This window comes from Exophiala viscosa (assembly GCF_022695815.1).
Source record: "Exophiala viscosa unplaced genomic scaffold EDD37scaffold_1, whole genome shotgun sequence".
NCBI lineage: Eukaryota > Fungi > Ascomycota > Eurotiomycetes > Chaetothyriales > Herpotrichiellaceae > Exophiala > Exophiala viscosa.
The window spans coordinates 1,921,499-1,941,687 of NW_026944353.1; the positions used below are offsets into that span (position 1 = coordinate 1,921,499).

General features: G+C 51.4%; 8 protein-coding genes across 8 annotated transcripts; 3 read left to right on the top strand and 5 right to left on the bottom strand.

Annotated features, from left to right (window-relative positions):
* The first annotated feature begins 154 nt into the window (after positions 1–154).
* EDD37DRAFT_36887 (calnexin) lies at positions 155–2,727 on the top strand. Its single transcript, XM_062811937.1, has 4 exons — positions 155–526; positions 578–991; positions 1,041–1,694; positions 1,743–2,727. Exons 1-4 carry the CDS (start codon positions 413–415, stop codon positions 2,277–2,279), a joined length of 1,719 nt encoding a protein of 572 aa, XP_062674994.1. The 5' UTR covers positions 155–412; the 3' UTR covers positions 2,280–2,727.
* On the bottom strand, positions 2,598–4,911 carry EDD37DRAFT_36830 (Aldehyde/histidinol dehydrogenase). Its single transcript, XM_062811925.1, has 3 exons — positions 4,780–4,911; positions 3,217–4,584; positions 2,598–3,147 (listed from the first exon to the last, which is right to left on the bottom strand). The coding sequence occupies exons 2-3, from the start codon at positions 4,495–4,497 to the stop codon at positions 2,731–2,733; spliced, it is 1,698 nt and encodes a 565-aa protein (XP_062674995.1). The 5' UTR covers positions 4,498–4,584; positions 4,780–4,911; the 3' UTR covers positions 2,598–2,730.
* Positions 4,912–5,672: 761 nt separating this feature from the next.
* On the bottom strand, positions 5,673–7,310 carry EDD37DRAFT_616076 (uncharacterized protein). The gene is made up of 4 exons (XM_062815648.1): positions 6,880–7,310; positions 6,740–6,832; positions 6,637–6,690; positions 5,673–6,541 (listed from the first exon to the last, which is right to left on the bottom strand). Exons 1-4 carry the CDS (start codon positions 6,931–6,933, stop codon positions 6,110–6,112), a joined length of 633 nt encoding a protein of 210 aa, XP_062674996.1. The 5' UTR covers positions 6,934–7,310; the 3' UTR covers positions 5,673–6,109.
* A 198-nt stretch (positions 7,311–7,508) lies between these two features.
* Positions 7,509–8,749, top strand: EDD37DRAFT_604018 (uncharacterized protein; the record flags this gene model as incomplete). The annotated part of the gene is made up of 2 exons (XM_062814701.1): positions 7,509–8,170; positions 8,242–8,749. 2 exons carry the CDS (start codon positions 7,509–7,511, stop codon positions 8,747–8,749), a joined length of 1,170 nt encoding a protein of 389 aa, XP_062674997.1.
* Positions 8,750–10,263: 1,514 nt separating this feature from the next.
* On the bottom strand, positions 10,264–11,445 carry EDD37DRAFT_644877 (uncharacterized protein; the record flags this gene model as incomplete). The annotated part of the gene is made up of 1 exon (XM_062817561.1): positions 10,264–11,445. One exon carries the CDS (start codon positions 11,443–11,445, stop codon positions 10,264–10,266), a length of 1,182 nt encoding a protein of 393 aa, XP_062674998.1.
* Positions 11,446–12,180: 735 nt separating this feature from the next.
* Positions 12,181–14,702, bottom strand: EDD37DRAFT_37068 (uncharacterized protein). The gene is made up of 2 exons (XM_062811943.1): positions 14,356–14,702; positions 12,181–14,298 (listed from the first exon to the last, which is right to left on the bottom strand). Exon 2 carries the CDS (start codon positions 14,290–14,292, stop codon positions 12,349–12,351), a length of 1,944 nt encoding a protein of 647 aa, XP_062674999.1. The 5' UTR covers positions 14,293–14,298; positions 14,356–14,702; the 3' UTR covers positions 12,181–12,348.
* Positions 14,703–14,953: 251 nt separating this feature from the next.
* EDD37DRAFT_37078 (uncharacterized protein) lies at positions 14,954–16,039 on the bottom strand. The gene is made up of 2 exons (XM_062811946.1): positions 15,831–16,039; positions 14,954–15,784 (listed from the first exon to the last, which is right to left on the bottom strand). The coding sequence occupies exons 1-2, from the start codon at positions 15,930–15,932 to the stop codon at positions 15,056–15,058; spliced, it is 831 nt and encodes a 276-aa protein (XP_062675000.1). The 5' UTR covers positions 15,933–16,039; the 3' UTR covers positions 14,954–15,055.
* A 147-nt stretch (positions 16,040–16,186) lies between these two features.
* EDD37DRAFT_37279 (uncharacterized protein) lies at positions 16,187–19,917 on the top strand. Its single transcript, XM_062811977.1, has 4 exons — positions 16,187–17,727; positions 17,778–18,217; positions 18,272–18,505; positions 18,560–19,917. Exons 1-4 carry the CDS (start codon positions 16,375–16,377, stop codon positions 19,791–19,793), a joined length of 3,261 nt encoding a protein of 1,086 aa, XP_062675001.1. The 5' UTR covers positions 16,187–16,374; the 3' UTR covers positions 19,794–19,917.
* The last annotated feature ends 272 nt before the right edge of the window (positions 19,918–20,189 follow it).

Consider the following 20,189-nt stretch of genomic DNA (forward strand, 5'->3'; position numbering starts at 1 on the left):
AGCTCTGTGTGTCGAAGGAAGAACCATAATTTTGTGAAAAATGCGTCCTCATGAAAGAGAAAGCGAGTGACAGCTAGCACGTGCTAGACCACGTGATAGCTCCTTGGTCACCCTGTCAGGTGTCTCTCCCCGGGGCGTGGTGGCATTTGGGCCAAAGCTTTAGGTGTCCTTTAACTAGCCCCCGCTGTTGCAGGCCTGCAGCTTGCAGGACAACTGAATTCAAATCATTAGCGTGACATTTCTGGGCTCCAGTGGCTCCCCTTTGTGGAGATATTGTAAAGGACACCTTTCTTTGACCTTCGTCAGGAACCACCAAGGAAATATATCCGCCAAACGTGTTGATCTACTCGACCTGCGTTTTTTTCTTCCTCGCATTGTCTTCAAGTATCATTCGAGAAACTTGTCGCCTGTCATGCGGATCAACGCAGCCTCTGTCTTCTATGCTTCGGCTCTCCTTGCCAGCTCCTCACTGGCACAGGAAGATGCTGAGCCATCCTCCACCGTCGCCGAGCGTCCCACCTTCACAGTAAGTGCACGAGACTGGCAGATGTCGGACTTCATCGCTCACGATTCTTAGCCCACCAGCCTCAAGGCTCCCTTCTTAGAACAGTTCACCGACGACTGGGATTCGCGATGGACTCCCTCCCACGCGAAGAAGGAAGACTCCAAGAGCGATGAAGACTGGGCCTATGTTGGTGAATGGTCCGTGGAAGAGCCCACCGTCCTGCCCGGTATCGTTGGCGACAAGGGACTGGTCGTCAAAAACGCAGCTGCCCATCATGCCATCTCCGCCAAATTCCCTGCTCCCATTGACAACACAGACAAGACATTGGTAATCCAATATGAAGTCAAACTCCAAAAGGGTCTGGAGTGCGGTGGTGCATACATGAAGCTGTTGCAAGAGAACAAGGAACTACACGCTGAGGAATTTTCAAATGCCTCCCCATACGTGATCATGTTTGGCCCCGACAAGTGCGGTTCCACGAACAAGGTAAGATTTAGCCAGGATTCAGTCGCGTGCTCTACTCACAGTTTCTCAGGTCCACTTCATCTTCAAGCACAAGAACCCAAAGACCGGCGAGTATGAAGAGAAGCATCTCAAGACCCCTCCTCAAGCCAAGAACGACAAGCTCACCCACCTCTACACCCTCATTGTCAAGCCTGACCAGACCTTCGAGATGTTGATTGACAACAAGTCTCTTAAGAATGGTAGCCTTCTCGAGGATTTTGCCCCATCGATCAACCCAGCCAAGGAGATCGATGACGAAGATGACAAGAAGCCTGAAGATTGGGTCGAGCTTGCCCGCATCCCAGATCCAGAAGCTACCAAGCCCGAAGATTGGGATGAGGATCAGCCATATGAGATCGTCGATGAGGAAGCTGAGAAGCCCGAAGACTGGCTGGAGGACGAACCATCAACCATCCCTGACCCAGAGGCCGAGAAGCCAGAAGACTGGGATGACGAAGAGGATGGTGACTGGATCTCTCCTCAAGTCCCCAACCCCAAGTGTGAAGAGGCATCTGGCTGCGGCAAATGGGAGCCTCCTATGACAAAGAATCCTCTCTACGCGGGCAAGTGGACAGCGCCATACATCGATAACCCAGACTACAAGGGACCATGGGCTCCTCGCAAGATTCCCAACCCGAACTACTACGAGGACAAGACCCCAGCGAACTTTGAGCCTTTTGGAGCCGTGAGTAACAATCTTGCCCCGCGTTGGCTCTCTGCTGACCCTTTCTAGATTGGTTTCGAGATCTGGACCATGCAAGCCGACCTCACCTTCGACAACATTTACATCGGCCACTCCATCGAGGACGCGGCAGCTTTCCGTGCCGAGACCTACGACGTTAAGAAAGCGGTCGAAGAAGCCGAGGACGCAAAGAACAAGCCCAAGCTTGCAGATATTCCCAAGTCTCCCTCTGACCTCAAGTTCTTGGACGACCCTGTCACCTACGTCAAGGAGAAGCTCGACCTGTTCATCACCTTGGCCAAAAAAGACCCCGTCGAGGCCATCAAGTTCATGCCCGAGGTTGCAGGCGGTATTGGCGGTGCTGTTGCTTTGCTTTTCGCCATCCTCTTCGGTCTCTTCGGTGGTGCGGCGGCCAGCCAAGCTCCCAGCAAGGAAGACATCAAGAAGACTGCCCAGAAGGCCAAAGATGCTGCAGTGGACGCCAAGGACCAGGCGGTCGACGCTGCCGCAACTGGTGCACAAGCTGTCCAGGCTGAAGTCAACAAGAGAACTACTCGTTCAAGCGCCGCCGCGGAGCTTTCCGAGTAAAGGACGCTGAAGATGTGAGCACCGAAGTTGTGCAACAGTGGTCGACGCCTGATTTGTGGTAGCCGCAGACGATCCAAAGGCGAACTTGACCAATGGTGAAGTATTGTTTGAAATCGAAGCACCAAAACTGGCGTTGGGAAAAGACCTTTCTCTACCGGCCAGGGTAATCGCATATCAGATGCCATCACGCGTGTGCCCGCTTTGAAGCAGGCACGGCGATGATGACGGGATCGTGCACAAGGAAAAGGACTATGATGAGCTTATGTAGCGCTGTAGCACCAGATACCAAAAGAATTCGGGTTTTCACAGTCTGCTTGCTCATATAAATCCTTTACTGAATACTGTCAAAACTACAGGTAGTTCCAGGCCTATTTGACAATTTTCCCGCCAGTTGCTATAACATCGTGCGATTTTGTTCATCAGCGAAAAAGTAGACCACAGCTCGGCCAGCTCATGAGTGCGTCGGCATAGCGACCTGTTTCTCCGTGGCCAGCGCATCCTCAGCGCGCCATAAGCTGGTGACAGTCTTCCATTGAGTGTAGAATCTGAGTCCGTCCTTGCCGTAGAAGTTGGACATGCCGGTTCCAGCGACGGACTTTTTGTTTCCAGTGAAGCTGAACATGGGCAACGGCACTGGGATGGGGACGTTGATACCGATCTGGCCGGCCTCGAGCTCCTTCTGGAACAAGCCAGCGGTGGCGCCGGAGCGGGTAAACACGGCGGCACCGTTGCCGTAGGGGTTCGAGTTGATCAGCTCGATGGCCTCCTCGGTGGTTTCGACGTTCAGACAAACCAAAACAGGACCAAAGATTTCTTCCGTGTAGCACTTCATGTGTGGCTTGACGTTGGCGATGATGGTAGGGCCGATCTATACACAAACAAAGCATTAGCACCGCTACATTAAGGACTTTGCTGTAGGGGGAATGTAGGTACTTACCCAGTTTCCATTAGGATATTTCTCGGGCTTCTGGCCACGGCCGTCGAGCAAGATGGTGGCGCCCTCGTCTTCGGCGCTCTTGATCAAAGCTTCAACGCGTTCTTTGCTCTGTGGGCTGATCAATGGACCCAAATCAGCGCCCTCTTCGAACCCGCCGTTCATGGTGAGGGCCTTTGCGCGCTCGGCGATCTCGGGAACCCAGTCCTTTGTCTCACCGATCATGACAAGCGTGCTGAGAGCCATGCAACGCTGGCCGGCTGCGCCGAATGCGGCACCGGTGATGGCGTTGAGTGCGTGGTTCTTGTTGCAGTCGGGCAGAACGGCGGCGTGGTTCTTGGCGCCCAGGTTGGCCTGGACTCGCTTGCCGTTGGCAGAGCCGCGGGTGTAGATGTACTCGCCAGCCTTGTTGGAGCCGACGAAAGAAATACCCTTGATGGCGGGGTCGTCGATGATGAAGTCAACGGTGCGGGCGGAGCCGTGAATAATGTTGACAACGCCGTCGGGGAAGCCGGCCTCTTTGCAAAGCTCGGCGATGATCATGCACGCGCCGGGATCCCGCTCGCTGGGCTTCAAGATCAAGCAGTTGCCTGTCACGGTGGCGAGGGGCACACTCCAGAGAGGAATCATGGCGGGGAAGTTGAATGGGCAGATGGCGGCGACGATGCCCAACGGCTCGCGGTATGAGCGGGTTTCCATATCTTTAGCCACTTCAATGACCTCGCCGGGCAATTGGGTGGTGATGCCGCATGCTGTCTCGCAGACTTGAAGACCACGGAGGACATCACCTTTTGCGTCGGCAAACGTCTTGCCCTGTTCGAGTGTGATCGAGGCAGCTAGTCGGTCCATGTTCTGTCTGATCAGGTATGTCAATTTGAAGATGATTTGCTGTCTGCTCATGATGGATGTGTTCTTCCATGTCTTGAAGGCCTTCTCTGCCGACGCAACGGCGGCCTTGAGTTCTTCATCGGTGCTCTGAGGTACTCGAGTGACGAGGTTGTTTGTGGCAGGATCGTGGAGGTCGATCCATGTTGTGGCATTGGAAGGGACGAACTGGTTGTCAATGAAGTTGTGCGTGTCGGCCACCTGTTCGATCTTTGCGTGACTGGTAGGGTAGTCGGCGACAGCTGCTGCCTGGGCGAGGTGTTTCGTGGTCGCATGTAGCCGTCTCTTAGCAACCTGCTCTGATGGTGACATTCTCAGAAATGCGTGGGTGATCTGGGGTGTGCGTCTGGCTGACAATGCGGGGGCAGCAGCACGGAGGAGAGAGCGGCGGGCAGTCATTGCGACGGCACTGCAGCGGAGTGGGGAGAAGGAGGAGAAAGAAGCTCGAGGCTCTACAGATGGAGTGAGTGAAGCTGGAGGTCCTGCCTTTTTCTTGTTATACGGGCCTAGCTGCGCAACGCCTTAGGTACAATCAAAGGAGGAAAATGTTGTGGATGTGCCCCAGTGGAAAGCGCAGCAGCAATGAGGATAACATAATAGTGCGGAGATCGAAGAATTGCCGTCCGAGGTCGGTTCGGCTTGGGGGACCTGGATGCTGAAGCATTGCCATTGGGCGCCTACCGGTCTGCGTTCCGGCCACCACGATGGGAAATGGAGGGGAGAAGACCGACACCTCGTCCACCCATTAACCGTGGCAACCCTTTCGTAACCGGCCAGTAACACTACCTAGGTAATGTGGGAGGACGGCATTCATTGTGCGGGACGCGGGGAGCTACCCGAGGAAGAGAAACATGTTTTGTTGTCTTAAGATATTAAGACACTATTTCAATGATACTACAAAGGGCGATTGACCCTCTTATACAAAAACACATGACTCACAAGATGTTTAAACATAATGGTTCTGTGCTCCTGATCACCACTGTTGGTGGGATTCATTGAAGATGTGATGATGACTGTTCAAAGAGTGCTTCCTTTATGCCCGGAGGACCAGGTTTGCATCCTCGTTCAAGGACCGACGGCGAGCTCTTTCAGCCTCGAAGCTGTTTGGGTTTGCCTCTGCGTGCTGTCTTGCAGAGCCCTCAGCGTTGCCCTCGGAGACCCATCTGTTATAGGCTCTTGCTTCTAGATCGCGGACAGATTGGTGCTGGTGGGCTGGCTTCTCCTCACCCTCCTGTTGCTTGTTGTTCTTGCGGCTGAAGCGGCTGAAGAAACCCATTGTGTTTGATGTTGTGGATGTGGTGTGAAGTGATGTGTGTGATTCTTGTATGTTGGATTGATTAGTGGTTATTGTAATATTGTGTGAGCAAATGTATTAGATGTTTGTTGCTTGAAGCTATTAATGTGATGTTGCTGTGGTGTGATTGATAGTCAAGCCCACCGACCAGGGATGGGAGGCGACTCATTATATAGACAATGGCACTTACTGGACTCGTCGTCGACCTGGTTCCAGAAGTGTCTGAGCGTCAAAATTTATTGAGGCAATTGAGAATAGTGCATTCCTTATTTCAGCCTTATGTAACTCTGTCACTGCGTGATTTTGGTGGAGAGCCCTTTATGCGCCAATCATAATCCTCTGATATGCAAAATTCAGCCTCGTAGTTTGATCACGTGACTGTTGGGTTTCCAGACTAAACCCGATTAGAAAATGCCTCAGCCTTGACCTCGACAAATTCCTCAATTGGTCGCGTCCTTTGATAGCGGTCAAAAATATCGCACCCCATCATGGTGATGCTTCAGCCTCGTCATCTATGGAGAAATACTACCACAAACGACAACTAGGCATGGACCGTCAGGCTTATAGCGGTCCTCAATCTTGCACGACGAATCGGTCATGCCGTGTTCCTGGAAGTTTGATCTCCTTTCAACCGAGGCTCACTCCCCATGGGCGTTTTGCATGCGCGCATTTCTGCATAGCATGTCTCCAACGCACGAGCCTCTAGACTTGGAGCCTTTATTCCTCTCCATACGCCAGGTCTTCGTCGTCGTCATCTTTCTCAACCGCGCCTTTGTAGTCGTATACCAACCGACACTTTTCCTCTTTTCCTGCCTTCCACACGATCAGTCGCCTGGTATATCTTCGCTCGCCATTGATCTCTTCGAAACCCCAGACTTGCTCAGCCGTCCAGTCTCCTCCACCGACCTGCTTGACGATGCTCTGCACATGTTCCTCGTCCACGAACCGCGAGTCTGTCTTGCCATCCTTCAGCTTATCAGCCTGCAGAAAGACTGCATCTTCAGGCGACCCAGGTCCTTCCATCTGGTATTCCCCCTTCTTGAACAGTCGTGACTTGCCGCGACACTTGCCGAATATTTTGTCCTCATGGTCCCTATCTTGCCAGTCGAGTGTTCGATCTTCTTGTGTGGTCGATAAACCCGAGGCAACCTTGAAAGGCGTCAGAAACGGTATCGGTGAAAGCGGGGACATATCAGAAGTCTTGTACTTCAATGCCACAGTCTTTTCGAAAGAGGAGAACTCACTGATGTGATGTCGATGTGCCAGAGAGCGTCTTTGAAGTATTCTCTGATGGTGAGCTAAAAGTGGTCAGGCACGCAAGTCACTTCGCGGTGGTCTTTGACATACCACTACTGTGGCTAGGGCGATAGCTTTGCGCGTGAACCAACTCAGACCCTGAAGAGTGAGGAAAGGATCCATATCATCGGAAAGAGACTTGTTCTGGGAGTCGTTAGAGCATGATCTGGCGATCGCATCTAAATACCTACCATCACGAACTTGCCCGTCAAGTTGGTGCAGTTGATATCGGGTGGTGCGGCCATGGTATGTGAGTGAGGGCTAGAGCCCAGGTCTTGTGAATGAGCAGGTGAGTATTGGCCTCGGTAGAGATCAAAGAGGAAAGCGTGGGTATTAATAAATCGTGGTAAGGATGATGCACATGTGCTTTTTTATGTAGAAATTGGATGCGACGATGGAACCTCCAGGCACATGGAACTGACATGACAGCTTTCTGGCCGCAGTTTTGGAGACTGACCTTTGAACCTTATAGGTAGTTTAGATGAGGGCTACGGTCGGCGGCAAAAGCCGAGGCACGTTAAGGGAAGCTAAGCATATGCAGGGCAGCAGACAGTGGAAAGCGTCAAGTCGCTCTCGATAAGCAAAGCGTTGCAGAGATACATACTCATATTAACATACCCTGAAATGATACTTGTTCTAGAAGTCGTGCCTCCTGAAAGCATCTCAACTTCTCAGCCACATAGTGAACTCAAGGCTGCACCCCACGGTCTGAAATAGTGTCATCGGTGACGCGACGCGCTTAGACGCGTTGTTTAGGGTAAACGTGTCGCAGGACGAGGCTGCGCACTCATCTGTATCTCGAGCAACAGGTGTCATCATCATGATGCGCCAGAAACCACTCCCGGCTCTGGAAGCGCTTCACAAAGTTGACGGGGGCCGAGTGAAAAAGGCTCCGAAGTCTCACGAGTTAGCGGCCACTCAGAAGATCAAAATCAGCTCCCAGAAACAGCCGCCAAAGCCACCACCAAGGAACAAAATGAACTACTCTCCAGAAATACGTGACTATGTCAACCGATCATTTGAGCAGGCCCGAATGGCTCCAACATCTACAAGGGCCCAAATGGAGGAAAAACTGAAGGAGATCATAGGAGATACCACACAAAGTGGCCTCTTTCATGGTATAAAGTGGAAAGAACTCCCACTCCTACTCGAGATGATCCAGAACGGACAGACTGTTCATCTGCTAGCCCCTAGCTCCCGATCCTCTTCCTTTGCTGCGGGTAGAGAAGTCGATACGATCAAGTCAGCGCCAGAACAAGAGTACAGTCAAGCTCAACAACGAGGTCAGGTAGCTACGCAGCCAACAAATCTCGTTTCAAAACCGGATCCGTCCTCAACACTGTCGTCAACAAAGCAACCTCAGCCGACGAAGAATGCTGCGGTACTCTCTGAGGACGAATGGCACCCATCTAAACTGGACCCCAAACGCACCAGTCTTCGGTTCACGAAGGGTGCTCAACCATTTGATATTAAAGAGGAAGCGTTCCGACTTTCCGACTTTCCGACTTTCTCTGCAGTCTTTCTTGTAGCCATCATGAGCTGACATCGTACAGTCACCATCTGGACCTGGTGGTTGTCGGCGGATCAGGCTTCTGCCACAAGATTGAGGATTTCAGCTGTGGCGATGATTCTATGGGTTTCGGCTCATACTTATCTGATGCTGCCGTAATGCGTCTCGCTGCCGCCTGTCCAAACCTTCGAAAGGTCTACCTCACCTCTGCCGTGAACCTCACAGACGACGCTCTCTTGGCTTTCCTTACCCATTGCCCGAAGATTCATACGCTCAGCATCACCGGCAACGATAAAGGGCCAAATTGGGGGGTTGGCTCTCTTAGAGCTCAAGAAGAACAAGGAGCTCGCAAAGCATCTGAAAAAGCTCTTGAACTCGTCGATCAACGAAGCCTCGAACACAAGTACCTGAAGAGTGTAGGCACAGCACGAAAGCAGCTGATCATCACTGAAGGCGACTCAAGCGAAAAATCTTATGACTTTGGGTCTGTCAGCACTTGGAAGGCCGGCAAGATAAAGCTGGATAAATCTACCTTCGACGAGGGATTTTGAGATTTCAGTCTATGGAACTCCTGTTGTGAGCGTAACCCATGATTCCGCTAGATAAGCTTCTGTGCTTTCTTGCGGATTGACCAGCCGCTGCACGCTCCAAACGTCGGTTTTGACAAAATGCTCATCCTACTCGGTCCATACGTTGATGCAGGCTGCAGGGCGTTGCGGGCGGAATCGTGCATGCTGCAACGATGCTCGACGGGTTACAACAGAAGCCTTCTTCGTTTCAGGATATTCGAGAAGACGCCTGGAAGGTGATGGAAGAAGCATCGAACTCGTATCCACGAGGCCAACAGGACATGAATCCGGGAAATCGGTTTGATGGTGTCACCTTCCCACCTCCGTTTGTGTACCGTCAGACTCTTGTCGTGTCGCAAGTGCCTTGGGCAAACACACTGAAGCCTACCGCCCTTTTTATGCTGGAATTGCTGAGACGACACTTTCTTCACTCCCTACCATGTATGCACACTTCACTACACGAATGCAAGTCCTCTGCCGTTGTTTTAGGCCTTCACCGTCCTCAGTGATCACCCCTGGCTATCGCCCTCACCATACTTCAGGCCGAGGACTCCAGTCATTGACCCGTCCCTGATTGTTGCTGGTCATCTCCTGTTTCAGACAAGGACAACACATGAAGACCGAGGGCTCCATGTCATCACTTGATCCAGTGTCAACAACGATTGCGCAAACAGACATGCGAACAGCTTCGTTCGTTGAGCCGAGGGCCTCAGGCTACAAATGCAGGACAGCCCTTCGCTCTACGGGTCAACCGTTCTCATCCCCTACGATACCAATATCTCGGTATACGCCCCTACAATATTTGGAGGAACCAGAGATAAATAAATTATCTATCGACAATACCTTGACTCAAGTCAAGACCGCCAGGCCCCATCCTATAACGATGACCCGCCGCTGTATCTACTGCGGAAACAATTTCGAAGGATACCAGTGCGGATGTCAGGATACATACGGCGATGAGGGTTCTGGCTCGAGGTCTGGCACTGGATGTGGGGGTGGTGGTTCAGGATCTGGGTCGCCCAAGCCCAAACTCTCCACTTTGAAGGTTCGACTTGAATAGTGCTCGACATCATCGTTCCATCCATTCTGATATCGTCTCAGAAAGCTTTCTCGGACATCTGGAACCGAGTGCAGTTGTCTCTACACAACTGCGATATCATTAAGCGACAGGCTAGACGCCAGTCGGAACACCCACAGTGAGCGTTACTCGGTCTAGGACTCGCTTGAGAGGTCAATACTCCATAACGGCTTGCCACACTGAAGAGACGGCATGATTGTCAAATGCCACATGTCGACACTTAACGAACAACGAATTATGGAAACGGCCACAGAGGCGACGGGGGCTGAACACTAGGGCGCTGCCCTGACCGAGCTGGAATACCATGTATTCGATACAGCCAAATCAAGATTCATATCACTTTGGTCTAGAGATATTTACCAGAAGTATATGCTGCACCCTCTTCACCCTTTTTGGGTTTGGCATTGCCCTGTATACCTCACGCCTTCTTCCACTCACCCTCTTCCTTCATATACTCCACATTCGGCGCATTCTTGACCTGGAGAATACTCATCTTTACCCGCGCCAACTTGGGACACGCCTTCGCCAATTCCTCGACATGCTCCAAGCCCACCACCTCAATCCCCTTCTTCCAGTCATCACCCTCCCCTTTTGTTTTCGTATTCGGCACACCCACCAATTCAATGTTTTCTAAAGCGCCTCCAACTCCCTTATACTCCATGCCCTTGACCAGCTCCTGAGCCCACCCATCCTCCAGCAGCACACTGACCGTCAAACTCGCCAACTGTGGTTCGCCTCCCCCAGCACAAGCATACACAATCTCCCCGACCTCAACCGGCCTAACACTCCACATCCCCAGATTCAAGTACTTCAGACTCCTCAGTGCCCCCGAACTCAGTTTCTCGAACCGTTTCTTCACAGCAGCCGGCGCCCGCCCATCACTCGCAAACGGCAATACTCCCTCCGGCAACTCTGACTTCTCACCCTCCTGGGCCAGATCCTGTGTGAGTTCCACAGGGATCGGGAGGAAATCGAAGTTCGCCGCCACAACACCCGGATTGATCAACCCAGCAAGTTCCTCGCCCTGGACTCGCGCGAGGAAGTCACTATCCTCGTGCCCGCGGAATGTATAACTTACATCCACGATCTGGACACCATCACCACCACGCTTCTCAAACATTTCACCGAGTTTCTTGAAGAAGCCGGGCCGAGCGAAAGTATCGATGAAATGCACTTCCCTTAGACCCGTCAACTTCTCAAAGAAACCCTCGGCATCCTTCCTTGATAGGTCATCGAGGCCGTCGATCAGACAACTGAACAATGTCAGACTGCGGATGTTGGGGAGACATCTGGCCAGACGTCCCAGGAATGGCGGAGATCCGGGGAAACCCAGCGTGAATAGTTCGAGGGTCAAATTGGTGATGGATGCCGGAAGTTCAGGTAAAGAAGGTTGCGTGACGGGTCGGTCCTGGACCAGGGCCTGGTACTCGTCGAGTTTGATATCCGCGGTCAACGTGAGTTCCTTCAGGCGGGACGCTTGGGGTGGGAAGTCTGGGATGGAGAAGTCCTTGAGCGGGATTTGGGCGGCGGTTGGGAAGGCGTCTGGGTCATTTTGGGCATCTTCAGGAGAGATGCCGTTGCCGTTCGCTGGGGCAGACATTGTTGAGAGAAAAGGTCAGTCTTACTGACGAGGCTCAGAGCTCTTGGAGGGTCAGGCTCAGAGTGTTTGTAAGTTTCTCCGATTTAAGGCAGGCTGTGTAAGAGTGATAAACGGCTTGGACGTTGAGGAAGTTGTTTGTAATCAGACTGCCTTCTTGTTGTCAGTTGTAGGGCGGAGGAACGAGATAGCCTGTCTATCGTCGATCTTGAAAACCGAAATTGAGATGAACCCACGACGGCAGTCGAGGATACATTATATGTACCTTACCTCTTCTCACATGTTCGCTTCGGTGTGCTTCCACCGACGTCTCACGCATTGCATTGCCGTTGCATACCTAGTGGTGCTTACCCCTCAAATACAAAGAGACATTGTCCCGCACCGCATGCAGGGTTTACAAGGCGCGGGGAAGGTGACAGGGGTGAGAAGATGGATAAGAATATCGAGGCTGTTAGTGGACGATCATATGCATGCCACAATATGTTCGGTGAAAAGGAGACCCGACATGGAAGGGCACCAAGGTGGGTTCGTGGGACCGAAAGAAAAGTCAATATTGAAGGTTATGGATTAATTGAGTACGTATTCTGAGGAAACACTTCCACGCTTCTCGCTGATGAGCTCATAATCTCGTTGGCCGAGCTCGCCAATCACCATGAGTCTGTGTCAAACAATCAAACAATTTGAAGAAGTCATCACATCGCTGCATCTTAGCAAAAAAGCTCGAAAGGATCCCCCTTTCCGCAAGATCAACTGAAAGTACATATTCCATGCCCACCGGGAAACAATATGCCAAAAGAAGACCCGCTCCTTGGCCACAAATCGTGCCTCATAAGTCTGTGGTCATAGTGATAATACCCTTGATATCCAGGAATAAGACCGTGTCGATGTGAGGGAGTCGGGCCAGTATCATTCAGTGCCGAACTCGATGTATGCTGATTTATGCGCGTATCCCGAATCTGGGCTTGCCGCATCCTCGCCAGTATGTTCAGTCCAGGTAATCAACATCTTCAATCCACCATTGGTGATATCGTCGTCGCCAAAGTATCCTGCGTGCATACCACCAGCATATATGTATCCTTCGACAGGGGCAGTGATATTCGCTAGGATCTTCTCTTCGGACCATTGGCCTGTCACGATATTGTCGACGTAGTATCCACTTTGGGTCACATTCAAATCAAGGGGCAGGTATCGATAGTAGAAAGTGTTGTCGGCAAGAGTATTGAGGTAGATCATGAGGAAACTGCGGAGGGCTGGAACATATACCACATCGAGATCTTGCACAGCGAAATCGATCATGGTGGCGTTCGAACTCGGTGAGGGCATGTCGCCGGACCAGGAACTGCCATTCCAATAGGTGTAACTGGACAGATCGGAGAAGCCATCCGGCGTGGTGCGTGCGACAAGGACGCCATGGTCGGTCTGGCCAAACAAGTATATGCTGCCGTCGTTAGCCCCTGTGCCGGATGAGCCCCAGGAGCGAACACCACCCAAAGTGCCGAAGGTAGTTTGGTTCTGTTGATAGAGCTGCTTCACCACACGAGTCGCGCCAGGACCGTAGGCTAGGTCAACGGACACAAGGAGAATACTGTTGCCCAGGTTGTTGAACACTGCCGCCTGGGTATCCATGTCGACAACATCATACACTAATGATGGATAGAGCAGGGCATGTGAGGCGTTGAGTGGAATGAGTGATGACTCTGGCCACACAGCATAACGGTAGCCATTGCCTGAAAGTGCAATGTTGAAAGATTCTTCTCCGGCTGTCATTGGAGCAAAGCCTCTCATCCTGCCAACATCATCCTGCCACTCACCAAAGTGGTCAACAAGGTCGAGTGGTTGGCCATAAAGCGCCTTCATGCCATCATCAGCTGCCACCGAGCTCGAAACGAATCCAACCATCAGACTTGTATTGGATGTGGTGTTGATCTGGTAGCTGGCCGTGTCACAAAACACGAATATGTGGGTGCCATTAATTGTGCCTCCTTTTCCGCCATCTCTTGACATGTGTGGTACGACTTTCATATTTGCAATATTAGGACTGGATGGCAGGTCATCTCCACACCAGACGCCTGTATCACCTGCGATCGGATATTCTGTGATGAGGTCGGTGTTGATACCTGGGACAAGGACGGAGCTAGCAAGCTTCTGGGGTGTCGCTGGTACATGACTGACATATTGAGTTGTAGGCTTATTTGTGGAACTTCCCAACACTCTGAACTCTTTGACAACCAAGTCGGAGGACGTGCTTGCTTGCTCAGAGCGTCGGCTAGGTTGTGTCTTTGCTGTTTCTGGAGTGCATGTGGGAGTAGGTGTGGCCACTGTAGCACCAACTAGGTGGATTGTTGCTGGAAGTGGATCAATCAGGGATGACTTGAGATAGCAATCGTCGGAGTCATTGACGCGTTCAGGTGCAAAGACAAAGCCTGCACAGTGACTGGCAGAATTGTTTTCGGCATTGTACTTCTCACATTGTGCCAGACAGTCGTCGAAGGAACCAGCGAGAACAAAGGGGTAGATATTCTGACCAGGGAAGTCGATATCACAGATTAAGGTGTAGTTGGTACTGGACTCTTCATTGAAGGTCGTACCGTTCGCAGCATAGCATGGCAAGATTTCCGGCAAAGGAGTGTCAGTGGCACAATGACCATTGAAGCAAGGAGACACTGGGTTGAGCGAGACCTGCGCTTTGGCTGGAGTAGGATATTGGGTTGTCGATGTAGGGTTTTCCTCTCGGTTATGAGCAGCATGGACGTGGTGGGATCCGTGAGGTGAAGTCGTCGACAGTGTGAAGAGAGACGCGAAGGCGAATAGCAACAGCAAGACGCTGTAGCCGGAACGATGATGCTTCATCCTTTTCTGTGTGCCATCAGTTTGAGTCGTTGAAATTTCACCTTCTTCGCATCCATCGCTTACCTTGTCTCGAGTTTGCCCCAGACTTCGACCGGACTGGCAAAGGAATGTGAATAGAGAGCGACAAGTTTACTAGCAAGGAATGTGATTTTCGATTCTTAGTCAATTGGAGTGAACCAGGTCGGTAAAGAATGGAAGCTGGTGTGATGCCTGTAGAAGGTGTAGGGCAGATGGCAATTGAGATGCGGACAATGTTTGGAAAGAGACATAAACACCACCGGCAGAAACAACGCAAATGCCGCCTTCTTCCCACCAGTGATACCTCGATACTCCTCTTGCACTGTGAAGTTGCTATGCCACGCTCTGATTCTGAATGTGGATGATGATATCGGCAGTACTGTCCAGTACAGGATATTTCCAAACCATGGGAGCCTTGTCAGGTTGTGCAGGATCTCAAGTTGTCATTCTTTATTGGTTTCATCCGTCTACTCGTCTCAAAAAGTCACACTCCCTCATTCTGCCATCATGTCCTGGCTCAATGTCCCCTAGGCCTTGGTGAAAGTGGTTCTCAGTAGTAGAGATAAACACCTGAAATGGCTGGTGTACCACCGTTGTTGTTAATGGCTCCTGACACCATGATTTCCCTTTTTGACCCCGATCCCCTTGGCCTCCGCATCATTGTCCTAACAGTCCTCCTAGTGACAATGCATCTTCTCGTCGTGAAACTGGCCAAGCCCCCGGATGCCAACACCCTCGAGGCAGATCATTGGGCCTTCTTGGACACTTCTTGCATTCGTGTCGAAGGCGTGGCTTTCTTTTCGAAATCAGCAGCCCACAAGGCAGCACCACAGGTGTTTGTGAAGGCGAAGACAAGGTTTGCGAAGGGGATCATTTCCAGCACGAAAGCTGTGACGCCAAATGAAGTGTAGCCTCCTCGGTTCTCCTCAATGTGTAGTTCTCGTTGTCTTGATGACCATTCCTTGAGTTGAAAATACCTGGTATGTGCTGCCGGACCTGAACGTTTGCCCTGCAGAAGGATGAAGATGACTGTACCAACAATGGGTATGAAGTTGAGAGGCAGGTACAACAAGTATCTGACGATGGCATTGGGAGAGAATTTTGCGAAAGGTTTCTTGACCAACTTTCCCAGACGAGCAATGTTGTCACCTTTTGACGATATTTGTCTACCTCCTTCCACAAGGTTGGTACAGTTGCGAGAAAGGAGTGTGCCGTCGAAGACATCTACAAGCGCATCTTCGATGAGGAAAGTTCTCGACAACAGATTGATCAGGGTGGAACTCTCGCTGAGAGTGAGCAGCGCTGCCGAGATGGCCGCAATCGGTCCTGACGTGAAGGCCATAACCGCGGCTTGTGGCACGTATGCGACAAGGAACATGAGTGTCGTCACTCCAACGCTGAGGGTAATGGTAGGTGCCAACTTGGAGATCAAGGGTCGCCAAAGTTCTTTGTGCGTGATGAAGTAGAAAAGACCCTGAGGACCAGTCAGTCCGGCCACTGAAGCCGTGAGTGATGCTTACCTTGAAAGGATAGATATAGGCCTGAGACTGAACGGCATCGATTGTTATTGCTTTGACTCTTTCAGCCTCTTCCGCTGCGACCTGCTTTACACGGTCGCTCATCTTGAAGGAAGTAACGAAATCGACGCAATGAGGTAAGTTTCCGAGGAATGAAGTGTGCAATGAAGAAATTCAAGCTTGAGGAAGAAGTTTTATTCTGCGAATGGAAGATGCAGGTTTACTAAAATAAAATCATCATAACTATGACGGATGCCGCAGCCGTTCATCACGACGTCAATGGGTGATGTCACAGACAGCCGCCATCTCCAACTAAAGCCAGTTGGGAAGTATTTCAGCCTGACAAGGCAAAGAGCCGGCAATATTGCCCAAGATGTAGGCCGTCAGACGCTGGTGAGATGCTCCTTCTCCGCAAACGCGCCAGAACGCGTCGGCGCGTGCTTCTGTATCGCCGAACCACCAATGCCCACCTCAACCACCTGTCAAATCACATAATAATAATCGGTCATCTAGGTGGAAATCTAGCCCACCACGATATCACCGCAAAATGAGAAATGCAACTTGGGATATGGACAACTGGTGGCGTGGCGGCGGCGGTGGCAATGATGACGAGGAAGAACCATCCCAGGACGACAGTGAGAACGAATCTGGTGTGGATGAGGACGATGGCTCTCAGAGTGAGACTTCAACAACACCTGAGCCAGAATCCTGTATTGGAGACCCTCCGTCCGAAACCCGTGAGGCCAGGAGAATGAAGTCAAAAATACGCTATTTACTAGATACGCTCACCACTTCTGGGAAGTTCGCCCACAAATTTGTGATTGAGAATCCAGTAAACCCAGGTTTGCGCATAGCAGAACACGGAATCGTGGGCCTTCCGATTACGGCTGATGTGGCGGCCTCGCTGCTCGGGCACAGAAACACCATGGAATCGGATCCTGGATACGCTCTTTTTGAGGCATGCAACATCAAACTTATCAATCTGCAGTGGTGTGTAGCTGTGGAAAGCGCCCGAAAGCGCCTCTGCGACGACTTATTCGCTGGGGAGGACCATTCTTTGGCGGGCCCTCGGCTCGTGTTATGCTCTACAGCCCAAGACTTGACCGAAATACTCGGAGCCACTGCCCGCCTCAATGTTTTGGGTACCGTCTTGATAACATTGCCTGCAATAACTGGTGACTTCCAAGTGTACTTGTCAAACGCGACAGAGAAATTCTCCTTCGAAAGCAGTGACAATTCTTTCTCGAGTGCGGAGATTGCCTGGCTTCGAGATACCAAGGTCCAGCTCTCAGGGCTTAAGCAAGGCTGCTTTGCTGCTCTTGCTTACGATATACTCAGCTCTCACGGTCCCGAAGCCCAACCGAGCACCTTTGCAGAGGCTATCCGGTGTCGGACTCAGCTTCGAGAGCTGCTGGACGCATGGTTTACAGCAGGAACCGGTATAGTCGGCACGGCGAACAGCCTTGCCTACAGACTATCACGTACTTATCCAGAGTCTTTGCTCAACCTCGGGACGCTGGATGCCATCGATAGTGCGATAGCAAGCTTTTTGGAGAAGACTTGTGAAGACACTCCCTACTCCATATGCCTGGCCAATGTTTCGCGAACGATTCTCGAGGATACTTACCATCAGAGTGAGTCTCAAAGGGCGGTATGCCCCTCTTCCGGTGCGAATGCCATCATCGAGTTCTTTGCAGACGACAAAACTGTGCTCGACGAAGTGTACGATCTGCATGGGAGGCCCATCGCAAGTGGAGCAAAATTTGACTCAACCTGGTTGATTCAAAACGAGGTATATGAAAGCGAGCGGGAGCCAGATGAGGAGGACGTCGAGGGAGAAGATGACGATGTACGCTGCTTTGAAGAGGACAATTCTTGGAAGCATGTTTATCTTGATACTGTACGTCTGGGCATAGAGTGATAATGGGTTTACTGCTAACTTGTGTTTAGGTTGTACTTATCTTGACCCGGCACACTCTTGTGGACCTCATTGTGGGACGCAGCATGAAAAGTGAGGCTGACCGAGCTCGATGTATCCGAGAAGCGTACGAACAGACAAAGAAAGAGCCCTCCAGTCATGAAAAACGCCTGTTCCTGCAAACGCTGTGCCGGCGCATCCTCGAAAGGGTTGCACACGAAAAGCGACATACCCGCAGCTCAGGCTCTTACCATTACACCGGGTTCATACATCCTTTCACGTCGAACAAGCCACAACTTCCAGAAGACGACCTCTTAAATCTAGTCATTGATGTCATAATCGAAAGACCGGAACCAGAGACGTCGGACATACTTCAAAAGGCTATCGAGTTGACGGATATGTCTGCTCAAACAGGCCTGGAGAAGATCATCCGCGTTATACCAGTGCTAGAGTTCGAGCCGTTCTCTCAAAGGTGAGCCGATCTTCGCCCAGCTCCGTTGTGTAAGTCGCTGCTAAGAGTTCCAAGCTTGAGCATAGCAGCTGGACAAATATCGCAGTTGAAAATCCGCTATGAGCGTTTAAAAATGCTTGAAGACTGGTGCCACGAGCATTTACCAGCTCGCCATCAGCAGCTGAAAGGCTGGGTGGCCAGCAACCTCGCGGAATTGTGCCGATCCTTGGCCCAGCAAGGTAAGGACGTCAATGGCGATGTCCTTACAGAGATAGCTCTAGCTTACCAGAGCGATTCTTTCATTTCGTGGTACGTCTTCATATTGCAAGGTCATGTCGCAGTTTACTAAGACATTGTCTACAGCTTTTTGGCGCCAGGCATCAGGATCAACGATTCTGAAGCTCTTCTGCATGGTTTTCAGATGAAGCAAGGCGACTCTTACGCAGTGTCTCAGATACCTGTGACTGTACGAGCAATAGTCAGAGATCTTGCGTCCGATGAGCTTGCTCGGAAAGCCCCGATCGTGGCCCTGCTCGAAGAGAGTCTCAAATTGGAGAGTGATCTTTTCAATGACTTGATCAATGCCATGGTTACTTCACCAGCTATGAAAGGACGAGACGGCATCCCAGCTCTCTTCGACGCTCAACGCAGTGGCCAGGGCCGGATCGTGAAGATACAACCAAACTCGGCACAGCGAAGCAAGGTGGAGGACTTCTTGAACGCCGTGTCGTTACACTACTATGTCTTCGAAGTCGGGCGTCCGCCTCAAGGATATCCGACTCTTCAGCGGTGCATCTGTCCTGCTCTGCAGTCCACCCCTCAAGGCCGGGAAGTGAACGGATTCCTCCTGAACCCCAAAGCATCCACGTTTACCAGCTCGAAATGGGATGCCAGAACGCGTGACGACGTATCGCGGGCCCTGACAGACTGTGATAGGCAATTGACAGTCTATGTCGACAAAAAACGAGCGCCCGGCAGTTCGACTTACCAGCTGTACCTCCGCAAGGAAGACCATATCTTCGAGGATCGCCAGAGGACCTGGCGCGCAAAGCGGAATCGGTACAGGGACATGCTCAGTCAAATCGCCGACCTCGGATTCCTGCAAGACTCTCGATATGCCTACCTGAAGTCAGAAGATTGGAAGTACATGGAGACTTTGGTACTGCCTCAAGGACCACTGAGTCTCAGGCGATACTTCACCTGGTTGTTGTCGGCGATTTTCCGCGAGGAACTTACGCGAAAGATCGAACAGCAAGGCGGCAGAGTCCTGGATATTCCAGATATTGACGGACCAGATGTGATAGGCATAGGCGACGGACGGCCACTGGATTTTGCAGGAAGCACCCTTCGATACTGGCAACCGCCAATGGTCCACGCAAACGAGATGTTACACCAGTTGCAGCAGATGGCGAGTGCAAGCGCGAACGCAAATGTCAATGCTGAATCAGGCGAGTATCAGGCATTGACTGACCTGAACGCACGTAAACGCAAAGCCGATCATCTTGAGCCACTCGCTGAGAGCTCGAATTTGGCTGGCCAGCAGAAACGACCCATGAGGGGCAAGGAAGTTGAGATTATTGACTTGGTTGACGATTGAGCACCCATCTTGAGTTTTGTCTTGATTTCAGGGCAGACGTTTGAGCGCTGCTTCATGTACTTATTATACATGTCTATATGTGTCTGGAAAGCAAGCGTGCAAGCGAGGCGCTTTGGTAATGATCTGGACGGTACCTTCCTACCTAGGTATTACGTTGTCCGTGCGATTTGGACAGACACGAAGGATTGCCATAATCAAGGAATACGAGTCGAAACTTATGGCTTGATACTTCGATTGCACAGATAAGATGGATATTCGCTGTAACTGTCACCCAGAACTCCAATCCAGTGAAGGACTCTCTGTAACCGACGCAAAGCATTCCCCTGCTGAAAGACATCCATGTTCCCGCCGTCTCCTGGTGGACACCTATGGGAATGCTTCCTGCAGCCGCTTCTC

Coding starts and splice junctions, on each gene's coding strand:
- EDD37DRAFT_37068 (XM_062811943.1), bottom strand. CDS start 14,292: ATGAAGCATCATCGTTCCGGCTACAGCGTCTTGCTGTTGCTATTCGCC.
- EDD37DRAFT_616076 (XM_062815648.1), bottom strand. CDS start 6,933: ATGGCCGCACCACCCGATATCAACTGCACCAACTTGACGGGCAAGTTC. Junction 6,833..6,879: donor TGACGGGCAAGTTCGTGATG/GTAGGTATTTAG, acceptor AACGACTCCCAG/AACAAGTCTCTTTCCGATGA. Junction 6,691..6,739: donor TCGCCCTAGCCACAGTAGTG/GTATGTCAAAGA, acceptor GACCACTTTTAG/CTCACCATCAGAGAATACTT.
- EDD37DRAFT_36830 (XM_062811925.1), bottom strand. CDS start 4,497: ATGACTGCCCGCCGCTCTCTCCTCCGTGCTGCTGCCCCCGCATTGTCA. Junction 3,148..3,216: donor AATATCCTAATGGAAACTGG/GTAAGTACCTAC, acceptor GTTTGTGTATAG/ATCGGCCCTACCATCATCGC.
- EDD37DRAFT_37279 (XM_062811977.1), top strand. CDS start 16,375: ATGAGAAATGCAACTTGGGATATGGACAACTGGTGGCGTGGCGGCGGC. Junction 17,728..17,777: donor AGCATGTTTATCTTGATACT/GTACGTCTGGGC, acceptor ACTTGTGTTTAG/GTTGTACTTATCTTGACCCG. Junction 18,506..18,559: donor AGCGATTCTTTCATTTCGTG/GTACGTCTTCAT, acceptor CATTGTCTACAG/CTTTTTGGCGCCAGGCATCA.
- EDD37DRAFT_37078 (XM_062811946.1), bottom strand. CDS start 15,932: ATGAGCGACCGTGTAAAGCAGGTCGCAGCGGAAGAGGCTGAAAGAGTC. Junction 15,785..15,830: donor CCTATATCTATCCTTTCAAG/GTAAGCATCACT, acceptor ACTGGTCCTCAG/GGTCTTTTCTACTTCATCAC.
- EDD37DRAFT_36887 (XM_062811937.1), top strand. CDS start 413: ATGCGGATCAACGCAGCCTCTGTCTTCTATGCTTCGGCTCTCCTTGCC. Junction 992..1,040: donor AGTGCGGTTCCACGAACAAG/GTAAGATTTAGC, acceptor ACAGTTTCTCAG/GTCCACTTCATCTTCAAGCA. Junction 1,695..1,742: donor ACTTTGAGCCTTTTGGAGCC/GTGAGTAACAAT, acceptor GACCCTTTCTAG/ATTGGTTTCGAGATCTGGAC.